At 45.4% G+C, this 15,762-nt stretch overlaps 1 protein-coding gene across 5 annotated transcripts in view; it reads right to left on the minus strand.

Annotated features, from left to right (window-relative positions):
* LOC144144811 (neprilysin-2-like) overlaps nucleotides 1–12,040 on the minus strand; it is a 28,478-nt gene extending 16,438 nt beyond the window's left edge. For 3 of the 5 annotated variants that reach the window (XM_077676318.1, XM_077676321.1, XM_077676316.1), the window contains exons 1-8: nucleotides 11,913–12,032; nucleotides 10,958–11,040; nucleotides 9,193–9,283; nucleotides 8,514–8,631; nucleotides 7,202–7,260; nucleotides 6,008–6,142; nucleotides 1,204–1,293; nucleotides 176–381 (exon numbers count right to left, since the gene is read on the minus strand). In XM_077676318.1, the coding sequence (XP_077532444.1) occupies nucleotides 176–381; nucleotides 1,204–1,293; nucleotides 6,008–6,142; nucleotides 7,202–7,260; nucleotides 8,514–8,631; nucleotides 9,193–9,283; nucleotides 10,958–11,029 (771 nt within the window). In that variant the 5' untranslated portion in view covers nucleotides 11,030–11,040; nucleotides 11,913–12,032. Of the gene's footprint in view, nucleotides 1–175; nucleotides 382–1,203; nucleotides 1,294–6,007; nucleotides 6,143–7,201; nucleotides 7,261–8,513; nucleotides 8,632–9,192; nucleotides 9,284–10,957; nucleotides 11,041–11,912 lie in introns of all 5 variants that reach the window. The other 2 variants (XM_077676317.1, XM_077676319.1) reach the window with 2 other exon arrangements.
* Nucleotides 12,041–15,762: the final 3,722 nt, after the last annotated feature.

Below are 15,762 nucleotides of genomic sequence, written 5' to 3' on the forward strand. Positions count from 1 at the left end.
CTTTTGGTATTTTTTTGTGTGTGTGTGTGTGTGGGGGGGGGGGGGGGGGGCGTCAAATGAAGTTTTTTATTTTTCGGAAAATCCCTGATGGTTCCTTTTTGCGATTTTGAGCCAAATATTTCGCGCCCGAACTTTCGAGCCCGCACTGATGTGAAAGTAAACAAGAGAGCCTTACGGTTATTGTAGACATTCGATTCTTTCCATTCGGCCTCACTTTGACGTTGTAGTCGAAGAAAGGGCGCAGGCCACTTTGTCCGAAAATGCGTTGGTACTTCCCGCTCGTTTCGCCAACGGGCTCCTTTTTTATTATTGGCCAATCCTCGAATCCCCAACCGCCGAGGATTTTTTTTATCGACAGCCTATATCTCTGTTTGTCATATCCTGCGTGTTCAAGTAAAAAAAAGGGAGGAAGAAACGGTAATATGGCCTTTTCGCACGCGTTAATTTGAGATGTGATGTATTCAATGCTAAAAAGGCATAGCGTACGGTTGACAGAAAACAAACAACACTACTAACCGAAGTACAACATTACTAAACGTACAAATTTTGAAGTGATTTGTCATCCCCAGTTACGGGATGTAAGATAACCAATGTTGAGCTGAATAGAATCTCTTAGGTAAAGTCGCTCGTGTTATTTAATTGGCTTGAAAGGCCCACTGATTACTTCTACGCGTATTTTTTAATGGCACCAGTCTTTGCCCAGTACCCTCACAGCCAGGACAGTGTAACGCCCTTCATTTCCACAAAAATGCAGATATCGCGGAAGTTCCACCTGTAATCGCTATAAAAGCGTAAATAGAGATAACTGGTCGCCCTGCATTTCCACAATAATGCAGATTTCGCAAAAGTTCCAAATGTAATCGTTATAATAGCGTAAAGGGAGATAATTGGTCGGACAATATTTAGAAGAAAAAAAAAATTGGCTGTAAAACACACCCACTCAAGACAAGCGGCATAAGAATGCTACGCATTAGTATATAGTTCTCTGAATTTCTGCTGAATTAGTTTTTTGAATTGCACGCAATGTTTCTCTCTGAATATTTGTAGAAAAAAGTAATAATCGACAAGTATTTGTTTATTCTTAATGAATTAATTAATTTTAGTCGCGTTACCTGTCAAAAAGCGACTTCTCTTCCCCATTCACCTACACTGAGTAGCACCCCATCCACTATAGTAAATAATTACCCCGAAAAAATTGCTTACCTCCAATTGCGCACGACTTGTAGGCAGTAATAAATTTATCTGACGAGGTGAAGTTTTGGCGCTTCGGCCGGGGAACATACTTCAAGATTCCTGGAGGAAAAATACAATGGCATGGTATGCGCTGACTCCTATCGCACCGTTGTACGGCTCAAGAATCAAATTTCAGGGTCCATCGGGCCTTTGAAGTCACAGGAAAGCATGCAGTAGCACTGAAGTCGTAAGAAGGGTCTAACACAATTAACCCTTGGCTTCAAAGTCGTTGAGTCACAGCGGACTTCTCGGTACACGAATGGGCTGTCGTGCATGATATGCAGTTTATGGATCACCTCCTTTTTGTTGGGATGCATCGAGCTGCTGGCGGACAATCGACACCCTCTGAGTAGCGAATGACGCACAAGCGGCGTTTCATACGGCCGGGGGAAATTTTATGTACTTATTCTCTGCCTGTGGTAAATAGCTTATAAACTGAGCTGTTTACCAAGGTTATAGTTAGCCGCATAGGTGACAGCCTGGATTCCCAACAACCCAAAGAGAAGGCTAGGTTTAGAAAAGGGTACTCAACCGTGGATCACATCCATGTGGTCAACCAAGCGATAGAAAAATCCGTAGAGTACACTAAATCTCTTTACATGGCATTTATTGACTATGAGAAAGCGTTTGATTCCGTACTAACCGTAGCCGTTCTAGAAGCACTAAGAGACCAGAGAATAGAGGAAACCTGCGTAAGACTTCTAGAAGGCATATATAAGGAATGCACAGGCTGGATAGCCCTCCACAAGTAAAGCGATAAATTTCCGATCCGAAAGGGAGTAAGACTGGGAGATACCATCTCGCCAAAACAATTCACAGCATGTTTGGAGGGTGTATTTAGAAAGCTTGATATTAAGGTTAAACGGGGAATACTTGAGCCATCTGAGGCTTGCGGACGACATAGTCTTGCTGAGTGAGACTGCAGAACACAGGAAAACAATGCTTGAGGAGCTAGAATCAAAAAGTACGGCCGTGGGGCTAGAAATAGATATGAATAAACCTAAAGTAATAAAGAATAAACATGCCAAGAACGTCTTCTTCACTTTAGGAAACGAAACGCTAAAAGCTAAAAAACGCTAAAAAAATAATCAAAAGTAAGCTACTTCTATCACTAAAAAGAAAAACCTAAAACCAGTGCATACTGCCGGTTATGATATATGGAACTGTACCTTGGCGCATTACTATATGAACAACTAAAAAGCAAACTTAGGTCGGCTGAACGGGCCATGGAACGAATAATGTTAGCAATAACACTCAGGGACAGGAAACAAGCTACCTGGATCAGAGAACAAACTAGAGTAGAAGAAATCATAGTTCAAGTAAAGAAGGAGGAGGAGGAGGAGGAACAACTTTATTAAAATCACCGGCAGCTAGGACGTGGCCGCTACGTCGCGGAGACCTGCTTGGTGCCCGGGCCTACTCACGCTTCCAAGGTGGGGTTGCATTTTCGGGCCGCTGGCGTGCCAGGGCAGCCTTCGCCTGCTGGACGGCCTGGATTTGTGCACACCAGTCTTTAGCGTTCATGGCTTCTGTGATATGAGAAGGCATAGTTCCTTGCGCTGCCTCAGCAGGCTGTGTCCTGCAGTTCCAGAGTATAAGGCTGAGTGTCGCACGCGCACTATCACATACACGGCACATTTCACTTTCGTATACACCGGGGCACAGATGTTTTGCAAGCACTGGGGTAAGGAGCGATTCGGTCTGTAATTGTCTGTAGAGAACTGCTTCTTCCCGATTTAGATTTGGGTGAGGTGGCGGACGTCGTCTTCGGGTATGCCGGTACCACTCCAAGATTTCCCCGTATGTGGTGAGGGGGTCGGGCATCTCTACGTCGCCGGACGGGTCCGGTGAGGAGGCCACACTCGTGGACGCCGCGCGTCTGGTGAGCTCGCGCGCGGCGGAGTCGGCCTCCTCGTTCCGGTTCGTCAGTCCTCCGCGGAGGCGCAAGGGACCTACGTGGGCGGGGAACCATCGGAGTGCCACCGGCAGCCCGTTGGTACGCGCACTGCACAGCACTTTCACAGTGTTTGGGTTCACTTGGTTGGTTGCGTATGCCAGCATTGCCGACTTGGAGTCACTTAGTACCGTGGTTGTTTGCGGGTCCACGATGGCCAAGGCTATAGCCATCTCTTCGGCTTGCTTCACATTCTGCGCCTTGAAGCTGCTAGCTGACTTTACTGCACCGTCCGTGGCCGCCATCGCCACGGCAACGTAGGTATTGGGTCTTCCCGGATAGGCCGCCACGTCCACGTAGGAAGCGCCAGTGTCTGCGGCGTACGTAGATGTGAGGGCCCTGGCCCGAGCGAGCCGTCTTTCTTTGTTGTGTTCCGAGTGCATATGCTTGGGCAGCGGGTGCACGTACAGTCTCTCGAGCGTGCCCTTAGGCAGGGAGGCTGCGTGGTAACGGCCTGTCCGGGTGTAACGGCCTGTCCGGGTGGTGGTCAGCCTCTCGAGTTGTGCTGTTTGCTGTGCTTCGGCAATCTCCTCTAGGGTGTTGTGTACCCCTAGTTCTAGGAGCTTGTCTGTGCGAGTACAAGCATATAGCCCCAGGGCTTCCTTGTATGCTTTGTGGATGAGCGCCGCAATCTTCCTTCGCTCGGCGGCTTGCCAGTTGTGGAAGGCCGCGACGTACGCAATGTGACTGACGACGAACGATTGAACCAGGCGCAGAAGGTTTGCTTCTTTCATTCCGGCGTGGCGGTTGGAGATTTTGCGTATGAGTCGAATGGCCGCCGTGGTCTTCGCCTCCAGCTTGTGGATCGTCAGACCGTTCCGTCGATGGGCGTGGCGGTTGGAGATTTTGCGTATGAGTCGAATGGCCGCCGTGGTCTTCGCCTCCAGCTTGTGGATCGTCAGACCGTTCCGTCGATGGGCGTCGAGGTAGAGGCCTAGGACGCGCAGGGTCTGGACCCGTGGGATGGTGGTACCGTCTCTTGTGTGTAGTCTTATGTTGTCAGCCGCGGAAGCGCATGGCTTGCGTTCTCGATGCGGTAGGATTAGGAACTCTGATTTGGCCGGCGAACAGACTAGACCCGTGCCTTCTAGGCGGGTCTCCACTACTTCGATGGCACGTTGCAGGGTTTCTTCGATGTGGCCGTCGCTTCCCTTCGCTACCCAGAGCGTAATATCGTCGGCGTAGATGGTATGACCAAGGTCCGGGATGCGTGCGAGGTGGTTGGCCACGTCGATCATTACTAAGTTGAACAAAATGGGGGAGATCACCGCGCCTTGCGGGGTCCCAACACTGCCTAAGGTCTTAGGTGATAGTTGGGTGTCTCCGGCATGGATGGTTGTGGTGCGGTTTGACAGGAAGTCTTTGATGTAATTAAATGATCTTTAACCCATGTTTAGCCGCGAGACCTGGGTCAGTATCACCGCGTGGCGGACCCTGTCGAAGGCGCTTTGTAGATCTAACCCCAGCACCGCTCGATTGTCGAGGGTCGGGGAGTCGACTACCTCGTGTTTGAGCAGTAGCATCGCGTCTTGCGTGCCTAGCTTTGCTCTGAAGCCCACAAGGGTGTTGGGGTACAGTTCTGCCGTTTCTAGGTATAGAAAAAGAAATGGCCTTGGCCTGGCCATGTGGTGAGACGAACCGACAACCGGTGGACAATTAGGGCAACAGAGTGGGTACCAAGAGACGGGTATAGAAAAGGGGAAGGTCAATAACACGATGGAGGGATGAAATACGAAACTTCGGGGGTAAACTGTGGACTCAAGCAGCAAAGGACAGGAGCGGTTGGATGTCAGGGCGAGAGGCCTTCGCCCTGCAGTGGACCTGAGTGGGCTGCTGCTGATGATGATGCTTTTCTGCCTGCTGATTCGTTGCATCAAAAACTATGGTTTAAGATGCCATTAAATGAGAAGTTCGATGCTCAATAAGTGCAGTCCTACTTTACAAAGCAGCCATCAGGAGGAGGGGGAGGAGACGGAGTTCTTTTATTGTAAGGGGAGCTGACAACTGCCATCAAAAGTACAAGAAGGTAATGTGTCAAATTGCCTTTACTTTATCTCATATGAGCAGTGATCAACATGGCCAATATTTTAAATAGGCATTTATATCATCCTTAGTTCGCTCACAACGATGTATTTGAGGCGCCTGCAGGCTGAGGAGACAAATGCGCACAGGAAGCACAAAGGCAGCCGGGAAAAACAGCATGCCCCGCTCAGTGTTAGCAATAGACTATTGATCCCTGCATTCGAGCTCTTCCGGTTATCCTGTTTTTTTTTTCATATGGAGCGTGCTAAGGTTGCGTTGCAATTTGCGGACAGCTTAGTAGACAGCATACGAAGCAGTCTAACTAGACGCCTAGAGGAATAAGAATTGGAATGGCTCAGTAGTCCCGAACGCAACACCAACGCAGACGACAACCTCACAGCAGACATGTTGAGTAACGCAAGCCGCAGGTTTCGTAAATAACGTTACCGTTATTATTACAAACACTACCTGATTCAAAAATTAATCAAAATCATATTTACGACTGGTAAATTGTACTAAATATTTTAATAAAAGAACAAGTGCTTTTGCTACAACATTGATACGTAAAAAGGTGGCGCTGGTGTCACTTGATAGTTTAGACAGGAAGGTAGCCTGCATCGTTGCTGACTTTGATGCCGTCTCCTTGAAGCGGTCTTCGTTGACTGCTTCGTTGGGATTGGAACAGGGCTTAACATGGCGAACTGTCCGCGAAAACGGCAACGAAGCAGTCTAAAGAGGAAATTGGAACGCTCCCTATGAGTTGTAGCGACTAAGAAGTGTGCTTGATTTGTGGTTTACCTTGAAGAGCTCGGATCACCAAGTCCTTTGGGTTTGAAGGCGTGGTCCTTTTGCTGTGTTCTTTCCCTCCACACACATAGCCGTGGAAATCTTGGCAAGGTTTCCGCTTTCCCAGACCTCCGCTGATAATTTCCGCTGTGAATTGAGATATTGTTCCATCAAATACTTTGAAAAATTTACTGAAAATAATTTAGGTACAAATTGAGCTTGAGAAACGTTGATACACCGCTTGCCTCGACAAAATTCATGCATTCATCTTTATTTTTACGTGCCCACCAACACCTCGGGGCCGTAAACGGGCGTGCGCAAAACAAAGAAAAAAAGGCCCATTCAAATAGACCGAAAACTTCAGTTCTAATACATGAGAAACTATACATAAGAACCAGTTTAAATAGAGATAGACTTAAACATATCAGCATCATTAGACGCCACATTATTACACAAATTGCATAGCGGTATCACAGGAGAACTTTGCTTACCGCAAACGCAATGAATTCTGGGAATGACTTATAAGGTACACGCAATCGTATTGAGGTGAAGTGACCGTATACGTTGAACGTAACGACTGAGAAAAGATACTGAGTCGCGCAGCCTTTAAAAAAAACAGGTTTTCTGAAAGAGCGAGCGTTTGCATTTTTGGCTAAACCACTGTCGTATTTTTTGTTTGTTTGTTTAAGCTCGTAGAGAGACAAACTACCTAAACTGCGAAGATATCTCGGAGCCTAAATTTTATGCTTCGCAAAACATAAGCCTAACCGTTTTAATAGGACACGAGATGCAAAAGAATAAGCCCATTATCCACAGCTCGCAATTTGAGCGGCGCAAGTGCGCACCTTCACTGAGAACTAAAATATGCATTTCTGGCAGTTTTACGCGCAGCTGGGCTAAGATCTGCAACATAGTCGAAGGCTCCGGGGTAATTATGACGAGCACGACGTTATAGCTGCGGAGCCACCACAAATAACGTGTTTCACAAGTTTGCGTAAGAGAGCGAAAGCGAATATATTAGCGCATTCTTTTAAGCTCAGTTTAAATATAGTTCATTGAGCAACGCAGTGCTCTAGAAGAATAGTAACGTGTATTTTGTCTAAGAATTGGGGTTTCTCTCTCTCCCTTTCAATTTAAATTCTTGCATTTTACGCCGTCAAAAAGAAAAAAAAAAACAAAAAAACAAAAACAAACGGTAGTTCTTACCAAGAGCTATACACTGCGGTTTCCAACAAATATTACGGAGCTTGGATGATTTAGGACGTCTGAAAACAAAGAAGTGGTCGTTTAAAAAAATGCAGAGATGATTTGGAACAGAAAATATGCAAACTGATAACGTCACCAAACATTCGTTGACAGCTGCTCCTTCAAATTTGGGCCGTCAGCAGAAGCCACATCATTTAATTTAGAAGCATTCTGTTGCTTTTGGAGTGGTAAGAGAGATTGTACGTTTTCTTACTCTTACTCTGTTTGTAGCACTATGACCTCTTGTAAAGCGGCAAACCTGGACACAGGTAGCGTGCTATAAGCTGTTTTACAAACTTTTCTATAGCGCTAGAGGACAACACGACGGGACAGATGCACCTCTGTCCTATACGTTCTTTGCCACTATGGATCGATACCAAAGTACTGGTCACTGTCTTTTCTTTTTTTGTAAGAACAGGTCGTCAGTTATGGTTGTTTGTGTCTAGTAACGTGCAGTCACGTGCTTGCCCTGTTGCCATAATCTTATAAGATCAGAAAAAATTTTGAGTACTATGTAAATATAGCAGCATTTCAAGAAGTCTACAGTTACATGATTAAGCTGCTGGGAGGTCAGAATTTACATGGCGGTCTCTTATGAGACTAGGCAGATGTTTCAATTCAATTTCGATTTCAACTTTATTTACCAAGAAGGGAATACATTTTGATTTGCAACACATCACCTGGGCCCATGGCAGCCTTGGTAGTGGCGGGCCCATGCAATAAATACATCCTATTATAGCAACTCAGCTATAAACTAATTCAATACGGACAACAAAAGAAAGCGGTCGTCAGAACCGTAACACACACATACGCATCAATGTGCTTAAACATAGCACATATACAATCATACATGCGCATACATACTAGTCCACATACTCATACATATACAAATGCTCACGCGAAAGAGAAGCAACGGCAAATCTAGTCTCGCAACTGAATGTAGTACATATTTTGTCCAGGACCAAGTATTTGAAAAGAGAAGATACAGATTTTGCAGGTGGTAAGCATAGTTATATGCAGGTCAGGCTAGCGATTCGAAGTTATTACCTTTGATAGTGTTTTTTGAGGCTCGAGAAAAATTGCGACTTTCTTTAACGCCAACAGAAATATCGTTCCATATCTTAGTACCGAGATACTATATTGTACGTCTGCCATACACGTTGTGTACAAGCATTTTGAGACGCACTACCTTGGGCCGAGTCGGAATCGTCGTGCTTGAGTGAGCGCTAAGTCTACGTACGTACGTTGGGCTAAGCCAGCGGAATGCACGTACCTTGAGCCAACCGGCTTCTTCGGCTGTAAAGTTACGCTGACGTTGCTGGAAACCCCTTGTTCAGCAGCTGTTATCTTTTTCCATACTGCGTCGGCGTCTTCCGAGGGTTTCTTATCGGCTGAAATCAGTGCACGTCCTCAAATCGAGGATATTGTATCCCGCACCGCTATCTAATCATGTTTGTTATACCACGCGGACAAGCATGACACAGAATGACTTAGGTAATAATAAAAGAAATGGAGCCTAAACATTTGAAGGTTAAGCACTTGGAACAAGCTTTCGGTGGTTGCCATGTTCTGCATGTGTAGGCTGGATAGTTCTAAAACAAAAATAATCAATTCCCAATAATTTATACATTGCTAGTAATTTGCTAGATCTAGTGTAAGACGTTTGACATAAAAAAATTAGGAAATCACTGCGTGGACTTTAGAAAGTCACATTACTGCGCCTCTAAGTCGCATTTCCTGCTGTTACTAGTTTTAAAATACGTATTTTAGCATTTGTTTTGCCTCCATACAGAGTTGAAGGTTTATGATCAGATGATGATGGGGAAAGGTGATCAAATGAACATCAAAAGGTTCCCTTCACGAATGAAGTCAAGAAGGGAATTTAAAATACTTCATTTGTCACTCACAGTTACAAGGCTTTCAATAAAGTTTAAAGAATCGTTCCAACATACCATGTCGCAAAGATAACTTGCTAGGATAGGAGAGCAGAATCCAAATAGCCCAAAGAACCAGAAATGGTCCCAAGAAGATCTTTATAAGTTGCTGCAGGAGAGCACATATGCGTGAAGAAAAAAAAAACAAGAGGATATAAAATCCCTTACTAAAAAATGCAGTGATACTGAAAATAACGCTCCAAGCTCAAAATAACACTCAGAAACTTACCAAAAAATAACAGCAACCAAGAAGCGCTTACATAGCAAGTGCATCTATTTTGTAGCAGGCTTAATTGTACCTCCTCCAGAAGTAATACTTCAACAGCGTAGATATCTGATACAATGATGTCGCAGCCTATACCAACCGTCCAACCCATGCACTCGTTGTCCTTGACCGCCATGGACCCCTCGGGACATCGGCCACCCTCGTACATGCCACTACGACCACCGCTGGACAAACTGCCTTTGCACTCGCAGCCACCATAGCCTCTAGGAGGCTAGGTAATGGTTATAACAAACTCCTAGCAATTGCATGCCGCAACTACCTCACAGGCCAAGGCCCCTCTCCGACAATCAAGCTTCTTCAAGCAATTCAAGCACTCCTCAACATGCAAATCGTACATCCCCGAGGCACGCCTCCATCTTGGGCATGAGACGGCACACGCCGCTGCCCACATCATTTTCCGGGAATTCCCAGCTAGGGTGGACTAGCATAACTAAATACAGTCTTTTAAAGTGTCGGCACTCTTTTCTCTCATTGTTATGTGCCGCCAGGATTTTCATTGGTCGGTCGGCACCACGTGATATTTGTTTACATATGGGCGCAGCCATTTTGTTTCTGGGCGCCTCGCCTCTCTCTCTCTCTCTCTCTCTCTCTCTCTCTACTGCGCGGACGCTAGAGTGGTCGGTCGCACTCTGCCCGTCACAACCGGCGGTGGTTTCGTTGGGAGAGATGGCAGCACTGGAAGCCAGAAACAGAATAGCCCCCAGGCGATTTCGGGTGCACGAAGTGACGGTACTCTTAAGCGTAGCTTATTTGGTGACGGTAGGGTAGACAAATCAGCCGACCTCCCTCTAACCCAACCCGTTCCCTCTTGCTACCCCGAAATTCTCAACCACTACCGACGCAGCCGCCTCCACTATACTCCCCCTCCCCCGTCTCTCAACGCCCACAACGCCGGCATTTGGCGATGTCTCCGAACTTAAACGTACTTTCACACCCCTAATCGATACCACATCTCTCCCAACCAGTACCCATACAACCACCCCTCTTGCGGGACTCCCTGCGCCATGCACCACCTCGTGCGCCATATACTGGCATATACTGCACACTATACTTCCATATACTACGCCATATACTGTCATATACTGCGCCATATACTGCGCCATATCTTGCAATATACTTCCATATACTTCACCATATACTGTCATATACTGCGCAATATTCTGCCATATACTGGCATATACTTCGCTATATACTGTCATATACTGCGCCATATACTGCGCCTAATACTGCCATATATTGCCATATACTTCGGAATATATTGCCACATACTTCGTCATATACTGTCATATACTGCGCCATATACTGCCATATACTGCGCCATATACTGCCATATACTGCTATATACTCCTAACGCACCTCTTTCCCATCCTGGAGCAGTGTGAGGGAAAACTGACCAGCTCGCATCGCAGCCTGAAGGTCGAGAACACGTGCTTGATCTCACGGACCCGAGAAACGGCGAAAGCTCGCTGCTTTGTGGATTGAGAAGAGGCCACCCACCTTTTTTCTCTCTCCTTTGGTTGTCGCTTCGGGTCCAGCGGGCGTTTTACTCACGAACTTAACAACAGCCATCCTGGCACCTACTGTAAATTATTCGCGTAATTTATATTGACCAAAATATAATTTCTCATTTTTCACCGGTGCGTTCGTTTTTTTCCCGACGGGAAGAGAAATTTCGCAAGACTTGGCAAAGCTGATCAGAGGGTGTCAATGCGTGCAAAAAGGGAAAATTGCTCTTAAATTTGCCGCTTCTTTTATCTGAAATTGGTAGAGCGCCGGACTCGTCATCCGAAGGTTTTAGATCAGTGCCACCCGGAGTTCGTATCTTTTTCAACTATAGTTTTTTTTTTACTATATAACTATTGTGCCTGTGCCCCCTTCCCCCTGGCGTCGGTGGCTTCATTTACGATCTCATACGCAGCAGCCAAGATTAAGCATTACGCCATCGCAACCGGCTGTGGTTGATCACGCGACGGATTCTTTTCATGCAACATCTGACGACATGTAGTTGCCGTAAGTTCACTTGCTACCATCATAACTCGCGAATGAAGATCTTCAGGCTACGTGTACCTGACAATAAAATTGGCACCACTCCGCCTGTTCATGTGGCTATAATCGAGTGGAGTGAGCACGTTGTGTTGTCGAGCCATTGCTACTAATGAAGTTCACATAAAAAATGACACAATAATAAATGTCAGATTCTTTTCCCTTTCGTCGTTGAGGACGCTCCGAAACCGAAGCTTGAGGCATCGACTAACTCTAATCGTGCGGAGCTTTCGTAGAACCTTTTATAGCTAACACGCCGCCAACATGTCGCCATGCACTAATATTTAGACAGCGGAATCGAGTAAATGGTTGCTTCTTGTTTAACTTCCTAAGTAAACAAAAAAGAGCAAACGAACGCTTGCCTAATTTTTCGTGCAAACACAGATCCATACGTATTCTTAGAACTTACGTTTCTTGAGTAAACGCGAATTAAAGCTTGCTTGCCAGACATAATGCCGCACCGGCAGCTTGCGTTGGAGACATGTTTTTCTCCCACCAGGTGGCTGTTGACATGACGCACTTGCTTTTTTTTAATATCTAGTACAGCGCGCCAAAAGACAAAACAAATAAAGAAAACATGATAGAGAACCTCGCCAACCCGAATACAATACATCATTCGTCCTGGGGACAATGCCAGCAGTTCGCTCTTTTAATTTTGGCATTTACATAGAGTTGTTTTGTTTTTCAAAGGCATGGAGGACGAAAAAACCGCAGTCAAATCTAAGGCAGAAAATAATACTCGGAAAATTATACGCACTAACAGCAACACGTTCTCAGATTCCCCAATACCTTAATTTAGGCGTTCTGTTTGTGAAAGGATGCACGATATAAGTAGTGAGTCTTGTACAAGGTCGGTAGAGCTAATGAACGGTACAAGATGTTTAAGGGAGCTTACATAAACAGGTACGGTGTATATCTGAAAGGCGACACGTGGTTTATATGTCAGCCATCACTGTTCACGTTATGCAAAGTTTAAAGGACACTCAAGTTGGTCGCAAACCTAGTAAAATTGAAGCCTAGACTGGCTAATTTACTCTCGGTTTTTGTTTTTATTTTGTTTGATTGATTGATTGACTTATTTATTTATTTATTTATTTATTTATTTATTTATTTATTTATTTATTTATTTATTTATTTATTTATTTATTTATTTATTTATTTATTTATTTATTTATTTATTTATTTATTTATTTATTTATTTATTTATTTATTTATTTATTTATTTATTTATTTATTTATTTATTTATTTATTTATTTATTGTAGGGTTTAACGCGCCCACGCCGCACAAGCGATTGTGGACGGATCCGGATTAATTTTGACCGCCTGGGGGCCTTTAACGCGCGCCGAATTCTGGAGCACACGGGCGTTTTTGCTTTTCGCCTCCATCAGAAAAGCGGCCGTCGCGGCCGGGAACCGAACCCGCGTCCTCGTGCTCAGCCGCACAACGCCTTAGCCACTGAGTCATGAGCCACCGCGGTGGGTGTTTTTATTGTGAAAGAAGCGTTTGAGCTGCCGTAGCCGTCCTCCCGCCGATTCTCTGATACGGCTACGGAGACTTAGTTGCAAGTACGCAGGGCCAAATTTAGCGATTTTTTATGCTTAATTTTTTAAAGCGGCAGCAGTACCTATGAAACGGGTAGAACTTAAAAACAAAATTCGAAGAAACGTCAAAGTGAAAATTGCCAAGTGCTTCAACTTTCTTGCTATACACCAAGTTCCTTTAACGTTATTACACACAAATGTATTGCTAAAAGTACATTTTCTAGGGGCCATATAAGCAGTCATGCTAAAGCAGGAAGGCCCTAGGACATTTTATTAAATATCTCCGTTCTAGCCAAGTCACCATTAAAGTTGGCTTCACGAGTGCTTTGACACATGAGTGCTTTGACAAAAAGACATCTGTATAAAGGAAATATAAGGGGTACTACCTATATAAAAATATCAAGCCCCGAAGGTCTTATGTTAAATACCTCTATAAATTCCCATGTATCCCTATAGAGCACCACATACACCGAGCCCCTTTAGAGTCGGCGCCACTACTGTCTACAAGTAAATTGCTGGGACATCTTTAGAGCCCTATAAGATGTGTAATTATCGAAGTATTATGGCCCAGGAAACTTATTAAATCCCTCCTTAGCACCGCGCGTATCCCTTTAAAACCCCTCTAAATATGCCTTTGCTTTTGTGCACAAAATTAAATGTTAGAAAATATACTGTAGTGCTATAGAAGCGGTCTTATTTGAAGATGTGGAGAACCAAGTGCCTCGTATGCAGTAAGGGTGTGACACATCAAGCGTTACAAGTGGATGTAGATGCGTATCCTCGATGAGCTCACACAAAAATGCTTATTCATTAAAAAAATTGGCACAGCTTCTACTGGTGGCGCAAGCCTGGAGAAACAGCTGAGCTGGGGGTCGTTCTAGCTTTTTCCGGTTTCGCTAAGTTTTGCTAGGCTTTGCTAAGCTTTGTTATGCTTTGGGATGTGCTAGGCTAGGCTAAGTGTTGAGGGTTGCGGAGAAGTTTAGGCGGTTTTTACAAGGCCTTTCCGGTCAGTCCCCCACACTGACAACGGATTCTATGGGGGAAAAAGCCAGGTCGACCCCAAGCTTCGCTGTTTCTCCAACCTTGCACCACCTGTGCAAGCTGCGCCAATTTTTTTGCGCATTTTAGTAGTCCAGAAAAACTATCACCTTTAAAATTTTATAGTAAGGGGTGCGCATACTCACATGCCCCTTGTGCTTACAATCGAGCATGCGCGAAAGCCGGCTTCACTGTTATAATACCCTGTCTGCGTTGGTGCACTCTTTACAGGCGGCGCAGTTTTTTTTTGTCTTGGTGTTTTTTGTGCTGACGCCATTCGACCAAACTCAAGCTTAAACTTCTTCGCTGTTGAAATTGCAACGGCTTAGTTAGCTTGGATACTCATTACGAAGCAGTGTGACGTCGATATGGTGAAGTCTGCAAATGGCAAGTGGTGTTTCCTCTTGAAACATTGAAATAATTAATTGTATCGGCTAAACTGCACAAAGCAGCTGGGAACAGATGATGATGATGGTTGGTGCTTAATGGCGCAAGGCCAACGAGGGCAAAGAGCGCCAGAAAAGGAGTTATTTGATGGTTACAGAGAAGTGGCTACCACAAAAACTAAGAACAAGACTTTCACGAGTATCCGTTTGCGCTTTTTTAGCAATAAAAAAAAGCCCCAACATTTAAAGGAACAGAGAATCGAAACCATAGTGATCGAGTGGTGCTTGGTGCGTCATGCTTAGATTGCTACAAAGGGTTGTGCTTTCTCACGGTGAATTTATCAGAAGTGTTGCAAGCTGGACAAGTTGGAAATACATCATGAATGGAACCAGCGCAGACGACACGGGACCCAGAGAAGAGCTGTGTGCTCTTCTCTGTGTCCTGTCTCGTCTGCGCTGGTTCTATTCATGATGAATTTATTAAGCTAAAACAGCTACAACATTGATTTTTTGTCGGTGTGTTCCAGCTAGAACGACACCTTTGGGAGGCTTGTTTGTAGCTTTGTGCGTACTGCTGGAGTGTGTGGATTAGTAACTCATATGGATGGATGACAGATATGGGATTGCGAAGGGTTGATTTACTCCTAATCATGTACACTCACCTAACAGCAGAAGATGATGTCATGCGCGAAGAAGGGGTGCTCCGGCAGGCGTGAGGTACACGAGCATGCGACGCATCGCAGGACGGGCCTTGCGTTTCAACCTTGTAGCGGAAGCTGCTCGGCACGTGACCGTTGCCTCAAAGATAACAACACATCCCTAAGTGGTTTGGAGTCAAACATCTGCTCATCTGCATCTGCGCCTTCCAGCCAGTTGGCTGTGTTGGCTGTCGAGTTGGCTGTGGGCTTCTGTCAAGCTGCTTCTTTCGGCAGCTTTTACCCACAGTTCCCGACAGCACTTGATGGGAAGTAAATAACTGTTACTATTACCATAACTATTACTATAGCGCGAAGTGGGGTAGGTGGTAAAGGCTGTGCACCTGGCAATATGCCACGGCCACTGCTTGCAAGTTCATTGATACGCCACCACCGCTCTGCTCCTTCGTCTATGAATAGGGTACCACGAAGCGCGGGAAAGGTTACACCACCTCCGAATTTCTGTGTCAGCCGAGACATCCGATCATGGACTTTGTAAGTTCCAACATCACGCAGAGACTGGAGCCATCCTGGCGATGGGCTTCGTGTCACACGGACTAGCACCGTGCTCCACTCAGCGGCGCGGCTCTCCCCGAA

Source organism: Haemaphysalis longicornis, unplaced genomic scaffold, assembly GCF_048455015.1.
Source record: "Haemaphysalis longicornis isolate Haplotype H1 unplaced genomic scaffold, Haemaphysalis longicornis Haplotype H1 scaffold_7, whole genome shotgun sequence".
Taxonomy (NCBI): domain Eukaryota; kingdom Metazoa; phylum Arthropoda; class Arachnida; order Ixodida; family Ixodidae; genus Haemaphysalis; species Haemaphysalis longicornis.